At 49.0% G+C, this 8,177-nt stretch overlaps 1 protein-coding gene across 1 annotated transcript; it reads left to right on the top strand.

The window, feature by feature from the left end:
- The first annotated feature begins 1,547 nt into the window (after positions 1 to 1,547).
- LOC308482474 (uncharacterized protein) lies at positions 1,548 to 5,614 on the top strand. Its single transcript, XM_081015577.1, has 3 exons — positions 1,548 to 1,692; positions 2,576 to 2,793; positions 5,157 to 5,614. The coding sequence occupies exons 1-3, from the start codon at positions 1,675 to 1,677 to the stop codon at positions 5,266 to 5,268; spliced, it is 348 nt and encodes a 115-aa protein (XP_080871703.1). The 5' UTR covers positions 1,548 to 1,674; the 3' UTR covers positions 5,269 to 5,614.
- Positions 5,615 to 8,177: the final 2,563 nt, after the last annotated feature.

Raw genomic sequence — 8,177 nt, 5'->3', positions numbered from 1 at the left:
AAGCATTGTTGCCTTCAACTGTGGAAGCAGAGTATGGCCATCGTGGCTAGTAGCCCTCGATAGCCTTCTCCTCCATGAATTTGTCTAACCCTATTTTAAAGCCATCCGAGGTGGTGGCCATCACTTAAGGCAACTGTCAGCCATCTTGCTTGGTGCTTTTGTGAAGGTGCCATGGGTTATTCTTATTTAGGTTGCTTCCAGATGGGTAGTTATGGTGGAATGGGCGCTATGCATGCAAGTCTCTTTTTTTCTTAATAAAAGAAGCTGCATTCACACAATGTCAAAGGCATCAAAACACCAGCCTCTATGTTTCCCCCCTCCACACCCAACCAAACCAATTTTATCCATATTTATCCCTTTCTGGGGGAAATCCCACACCCTCCAACATTCCTCAGATGAAAACAGGGACATTTCTCACTCCCCGCCCCCAACTGACCCTCCTCAAGCCCACACTCCTTTGTCAACCCACACCCAGTGAAAAAGGATAAATCCCACCACCACTTCACCAATAGGACACAGTACACATGCCCTCCATTGTCCTGAAAAAGCCTCTTAATTCTGATCTTATTTTATTCTTTGGTTGATTTACAAAAAGAAAAACAAACACCAATAAACAAATTTTGGAAAGGGGCAAGATTAGATGCAGACACGCCAAGGTTTTGTGTGTCTTTTAAATCAAGACTCCTTGAACTCTGCTCTGCTTCCCGTCCAGGGTGGCCCTGTCCTCTGCCTGCCCCTCAGAGCTGGCGCATCATGCGAGGCTGGGCCTTGGCAGTAGAAGCCTCTCCTCCTCCTCAGCCGCTCTTCAACAGCTGCTACAAGCTGCCCAAAGGGAGGAGAGGCCAAGGAGAGGCAACAGGACATTCCCTTCGCAGCTGCCACTGTAGTGCTGGTGGAGAAAATAGGGACATTCCGGGATCAAATCAGAAGCAGGGATGGCTTTCATAAATCTGGGGATGTGCCCGGAAAATAGGGACACTTGGGAGAGTATGAAACGCAGTCTGTCCGTTACCAATAATCCATTTAAATATTAAGCACCCATCTAGAAGCATCCTTAGCAACTATTTGGTATCCTATGCTATTGCTGCTTTTATTATCCATTTCTGCTGGCTTTTAATTCCTGCATCTTGTTAGCTGCTTTGGGGGACTAATGGCTGAACAAAGACAAGTACTGGTGCCCTTGTGTTGCTGTTGTTGCTTTGTGCTAATGGACCAATGTGGCTATCTATGTTTGATCTCTGAGCCTCAGAGTGTTTTGTCTTGTTTTCATTTTGGCTCAGCAGTATAAATGCCGTAAGCCCAACTCACATCCCTTATTTGCAGAAGCCCTACTTTCTTGCTGCCGCTCTTCCTAGGCCCAACTCTCTCTTTGTGAGAGCACAATGGCGGCCAATAATTAATTGATTGCTTTTCTTGGCTGCCTCCGCCCTCTGGGTAAGATGAGCCAGCAGAGGCAGGCACAGGCACTGCTTAGAGAAACTTGACCAGGGATGAGGTCACTGGAACGGGGCAGGGGGGTGGGCAGCAGGCACAGCTCAGCCTGAATCCTTTGGTTTCCGGCACAGTACTGGTGCTTCCCTATAAAGCTGGCGAGTGACGGGTCTCTCAAGGACTGAGCGGCTAATCAACCTCACAGACACCTCTTGGGACCACCTCTTCTGCTTCGGAAGACATATGGCCACTTTTGTCCCGGTAAGAAACAATCCAGCTGTGCCCATTGATTTACTTACTCCATTTGTGGACCACCTTTCTCCCCAGAATGGTATCTGCACCAAGCGTTGCTAGCACTTATAATCTAAAATGTTGCTAAGGTGCAACAGGATCCAAGAACTCAGCTAGTACATAGAATCCCGGGATTGTACTGCTGGAAGGGACCCCAAGGCTCATCTAGTCCAAACCCTCGCAGTACAAGAATCACAGCTAAACTGATCACCAGCATGTTTTATATAAAACATGGTGAGAAGGGCATCCGTGGGAATGTGTCTCAATGTGAAGGCATCTCTTACAAGGTGGAGTTAAGATTTTTGCAGTGCATAGCTAAACTATGGCCCTCACTCCCCCAGGAGGCAGTGATGGCCACCAACCTATATGGCTTTAAAAGATTATTAGATGAATTCATGGAGAAGGCGGCTATTGACTGCTGGCCGTGATAGCCATGCCCTGCCTCCACGGTTGGAGGCAGCAATGCTTCTCAATACCAGTTGCTGGAAACGTAGGAGAGGAGAGAGCTCTTGTGCTCTTGCAGATTTCCCACAGGCATCTGGTTGGCCGCTGTGAGATCAGGATGCTGGACCAGAGGGGCCATTGGCTTGGTCCAGCATGATTTAAAGATGTTCTTTCAATGGTACGGCAATACTGAAAGTAAAGGATGCTAACCAACAGGAGCCGGCAGAGAAGATTGCAAAGAGATTCTGGCTAAAACATATACACCTTATATTTATGGACTAAAGAGCCACCACCAAATATGCTAGACTTACCTAATCCGATGAAACGTGCAACTTGGTGAACCTGCTCTGGGGCAGCCTCTCGACTGGCGCTCACCTGCTTTGCCTTTCTCCCCTTCTTGCGCCCTCAGTACGCCTCCTGCTATGGGAACAAGCAAGCGGTGCAGCTCCTGGGCCGAAACAGCTACTTCTCCCTCTTTGCCAACCCGCCTTGCCTGATCAGCCAGCGGCAGCGGCTGGCATGCCAGGCCCCAGAAATGACTCTGCGGCAGATCAGCAAGCTGATCCGTGTCCTAAGGCAGCTGAACCTCCGGGACGCCAAGGGGAAAAAACTGCCTGAAGCACAGAGGTGAGCAAACCGGGGCAAAGGGGAAACAAAGATGGCTGCCACAGCCCGTTAGGGAACTGGGGCATGGGGAAATCTCTGCAGGCTGAAATACCAGTGTGATCCAATGGTTAAGAGTGCCAGGCAAGGACCTGGGAGACCAGGGTTTGAATCCCCACGCAGTCATGAAGCTCACTGGGTGACCTTAGGGGTTTGGTCACTGTTTCTCAGCCTTGCCCACCCCACAGGGTTGTTGTGGGGGATTGAATGGGGAGAGAACCATGTATGCCCCCTTGAGCTCCTAGGAGAAAAAGGTGTATAAATCTAATTGATTAATCCATCGAGAACAGGCCACCAAGTCAGATGGCATAATTCTAGGGAAACTGGGAAGACCCTTAGGTTGGACCTGCCCTACCTCATACCCTTGAGGTAGCAGGCATTGGAGCAGCTATGGTCCCATGCCTTCTCTCAGCCTTCCTAAATGAAACTCTTTCTCCATCGCTCCTTACAAGGGAGCAGCTGAAAAAGGCCAATTAATTCATTCATAGCCTGGGGGGCGGGTAGCAGCCTTCCAGCATCTCAGGCAGTCTGCTGTTTAAAGGTTCTACCCAGGTTCAGTCTTGGTTCTAGATCTGTCCTGAGTAAGCGGCTACTCTAGAGCTGGGAAAGGGGGCTGAGAATCTCAGAGAGGGAGAAAACGTTTTTTCCTAGGGTGGCTGTGTGTTGCACTTTACGAATGCTAGCCCTCTGTTTGAAGGTATCCTCTATCTCAGTGACTCCCACAACTTTTGGGTGGCCCTGCCCCTTGGCTCCATAGACTCACCCTCCGTGCCCCAAGCTTACCCTATGAAAACCCTCGTTCAGAATAGCAGTTTGCATAACCTACAATTACTTGCATATTCAAAATCAAATTAAAACTGTTTTAAGTTTCATTAAGTCGACAAAACTAATGAACCTGATGCCATGATCAATGTACATCTCCACCACAGCCCTGCCTCTTAGGGTCCTCCTAAGTAATCCCGACACCTCCCCCCAAGGGGTAGCACCACCCACTTTGGGACCCACTGCTCTGTCTGAGGGGACCACCGGGTGGTCCAGTTTTCCATCTTGTTAACATACACCTTCAGCTTATTGGCCCTCATTCAGCCCTTGGCCTGGAATCTGAATGGGGAAGTGGAGCTGGGTGGCACCAACAGACTGCTGTAACTGCGCACTTTCTGATTCAGTTTAGTCCAGCCCCCCAGATCCAGGAAAAAATCTGCAGCAGGCCTAGGCTTCAGCCCTAGCATGGAGCCATTTCATAAAACTGCTTAGGAAACCAGCCTGATAGCAGTGACTGAAGACATCTCGCAACACAGAAGACAGAAAGCAGCAAAAAAAGAGGTGGTGTTTGGAATTAAGTTCAGCCAGGGAGCCCATTATAGGGGACACTGAAGTATATATTTTGAAGTATATAGGGGAGAAACTGTGAGGTAGGTTAAGCTGAGAGGCAGTGACTGCCCCGAGGGCACCCAGTGGGCTTTGTGGCCAAGCGAGGATTTGAACCCTGCTCTCCCATGTCCTTGTTGCTTTGAGTTCACCTTTATGCAAAAAGGCGGTTGTTTTATTTATTAAACAACAAAACAATGGGTACAACAGGTCTCCCACTCCTACAGTTTTCCCTGCTTTTCAAGTAAGTTGAAATACTGGCTGCAAGAAATTAAATAAGAGGCATCCACTCACATCTGAAGCTGCCAGTCTCTTATGGCGGAGCTCTCCTGCTTCTTTGAAGTGATTTGGCTCATTCCAGTATGGAGTGATGATGATGAGAAATATGGCAATTGCTAGAGTTGTGCCTATGGTGCAGCTGCTGTAAAGGAATAGAAGCCTCAGCCTAGAGATGGAGGCCTTCCAAGTTTTTGTTGGACTACAACTGCCATCATCCCTGACCACACTGGTTGCAGCTGATGGGATTTGAGGTCCCACAACATGGCCCCTGCCTTAGATGGCTTGACTGGATGAGATGCATACCTCCACCTTTTAAGAGAACTCCTTACAAAGCAGCTTGGAAAAATGGGGGAAAGATGATGGTGCAATGGTCGTGTGGCCTTCCAGATATTGTGGGACAACAACTCCCATCATCCCCGACTGCTGGCCAGGCTGATGGGAGTTGGAGTTCAGCAACATCTGCAGGGCTACAAATTCCTCAGCGCTTCCGTAAGAAAAAGAGGCAAACCTGGCCACCACTTAGGGGTCATTACATACCCAAGGCTCCTTTCCCAAAGATAGCATCAAGCGTCTGGTGGAAAGGACAATGTCTTAATGCTCTTGATGCCCAGGAATCCTACACTAGTTTGCCTAGCTGTGCCTGCAGGCTTCCAACCCAACTGCCTTGCTTGCCCTTCCAGGAGCCGTTCAAGCAGCTCTTCCATGGAATCACAGCAGTCCCGGACTTCGGACCAGCACTGCCTGTCCTGCTTCCATTCAAGACGCAATTCTGGTCCACCTTGTGTCGGGTGAAGAACCAAGACAGCCCAGAGGCCAACCTGCAAGAGAATGACCTCGACATCCTTCTGCCTGTGTTACCTTCTTTCACTCCCCCCCCCCAATAATATTGGTGAGGTTACATTCAGGACAGCAAACAAACAGGAAGTCCTGTGGCACCTGCAAGACCCTGGCTGTGACCCTGCAATGCAGACCCCACACACCCTGCCTTGTTTGTAGTGTGGGCAAGAGGGCTGTAGTGTTCAGCAAGAAGAACGTGCAGCTACTGCTGCAGCCAGCAAGAAAAGGAAGGTTAACCCCCCCCCCAAGCATTTCCCATTTAGAATGAAAGAAATGGAGTAAATAAATTTACCCACGCAGATGCAGGAAATAAAGGTTGAGTCTCTAACGGCTGCTCTGAGTGAATGTGTTGTTCTGTGCCAGGAGCCACGATGGGTGATGCATGTTTGGGAGGGCAGGAAGGGGTGACGGGTCCTGCCCATCTATCCTCAATCTCAAACACCTAATCATGTTTTCCCCAATGTCATAAAACTGTGACCCTCCCAGTCAGGCAGATTGGTGTGACACCTTATAGCAAGACCAGCTAAGACACAGCAAAATATAAGGCACGTTTTCTGGTTCCCCAATACAAAGAGGGTGGGGATGTGTTCTGGTGGTGGTGGGGAGAATAGTCTTCAGTTGGCAATATAGGTGGGGATGTCATGCAGACTTAGTTATGCAAGGCCAGCCTTCACCAACCTGCTGCCCTCTGGGTGTTTTGGACTACAAGTCCCATCAGCCCCAAACCAATATCTGAGTTACTACAGCTCAGATGGGGGGGGGGGCATGTGAGTCCTGGGTGCAGAGGCTGAAGAATCCAGAATCACAATCAAGCCAAATTCCATTGCTTGCTTAGAGATTCTAGGTCATAGAATCATCAAACTGTGGACTTGGAAGGGACCCAAAGGGCCATCCTGCAACGCAGGAATCAATATCAACTATCCTACCTGTTGCTCTCACTCAGCCGGCTCCACATCAATCACCCCTGAGCATCAGCCTTACTCATCACCCTTGTCAAAGCACCTGTTGATGCCTCTGACACGAGCACTCACAGATGCACACTGCAGAGAGATCCCTTCAGCTCAACCCCTTTTCCAGACTGTTAGATACATGGAGACCAGCAAGGCACGTAACCCAAATCCCCATGGCATCTCCAGTTGCCTGCTTACTGGAGCACCCTGGCATTCCTGCCTCTTGGCCAGTGTGAAAAACCTGTGGAAAGCCAAGATTTATTTTTTTGAAGTGTGTGCCATCCTTGGAGCAGAGCAGCCAGATCTGCAATCTCATCTTCTCCAGACACACAGAAAGTATCAACAATACTCCCTCACTTGGAACGACAAGTGTGACTGAGATCCAGACCAGCAGCAAATGGGGAGCAAGCGTTTCTTTTTTGCTGCTGCCACCTGGTGATGACAGGAACAGCTGACATTTGATGCAAAGCCCAGTAGCACACAGAGAAGGTACAGGGATCCCTGCTCCTCTCTGAGTTGTGTTGGGGGTTTCAAAGAAGTGTGAGAGACGTGCAACACACTCTTCTGGATCTTGTCCAAAAAGAGGGCAAGGCAGTGACACACTCCCTTTGGATGAGGCCTGGAAACATGAGGCCCAGCACAGGCAGCACAAATGCCTCCACAGAATGTCCTGCGAGGTTCAGTATCTGGTACCACCGACAGCGCAGCCCCCTACATGAGGACAGCCAAGAGAGAGCGCTACATGCAGCCAAAATAAAGTCAGCTCTTAAGGGAGGAGGGGGAGAGGGACACACTGCAAGAGCTCAGCCCAGGAGAAGACTGAGCCGCACAAATAAAACAAATGAGGTTAAAAATGCTAACACCAAACTCTGGGTTTCTATATGGAACCCATTTTTAGGCTCCCACCTGAGGTGATGCCAAGTCACAGGAAATATACTTTTCCACACACACAAATAGTAACTTGTCAATTTGGGAGCAGCAACGGACATGCACAGATCCAGTCTGCAAATTACTCAAAGCCAAACCATAGCTTCACACACAAACACAGGATCATATGGCCTTTGCTCCTCCTCTGGTCCTGCTGCTGTAAGCTGCTTTGGCTTTGCATGTAATCTGAAAACAGGCATCATGATTTGTCTTTTCTAGACCATGGGTAGGAAAACTAAGGCCTGGGGGCCGGATGCGGCCCAATCACCTTCTCAATCCGGCCCGTGGACGGTCCGGGAATCAGTGTGTTTTAACATGAGTAGAATGTGTCCTTTTATTTAAAATGCATCTCTGGGTTATTTGTGGGGCATAGGAATTTGTTCATTTTCCCCAAAAAAATATTTTCTGGCCCCCCACAAGGTCTGAGGGACAGTGGACTAGCCCCCTGCTGAAAAAGTTTGAGGACCCCTGCTAGACAAACCATGACCTATAAACCTAGGAACAAACCTTGCTTAGTTTGTCTGGAGACAAAACCACAAGCTCAGGTTCAAATGACGAAGAAAGCCAAACTGTGGCTTAGCTTACAGCGGGACTGGAGGAGCAAAGGAGCTGGCAGGCTCATGTGTTCATGCTAAGTGGTGGTTTGGCTTCATGTTTTGTGTGAATTGAGCCATGCATAGGAATGTAAAAGGCAGAGAGCACCTGTAAATTGAAACTGGCTGTTACTAGTTCTTGTCTAAAAGCCTTCCACAATCTTGGTTTAGCTGCCATGATGATGTCACAGGCACCTAGCAAGAACATCAGGCCTGCCATGGGCAAGTTCCCTCCTCAGCCTAATTTACAATAATTTTTTAGTACAATGCCATGCATTTGGCAGCTCAATAATAAAGGCAGCACAGAGAAATCCACCACAAAGCAGAAATATGAGCGTTCACTAACTGAGTGCAAGAAGACAATTTGCAAGCAGTGATGACAAAGCAAGACAGC

This window comes from Podarcis pityusensis (genome assembly GCF_964106645.2).
Source record: "Podarcis pityusensis genome assembly, chromosome: 8".
NCBI classification, from domain to species: domain Eukaryota; kingdom Metazoa; phylum Chordata; class Lepidosauria; order Squamata; family Lacertidae; genus Podarcis; species Podarcis pityusensis.
Note: the sequence above shows the minus strand (reverse complement) of the source record. Positions and strands in the feature narration are given on the sequence as shown.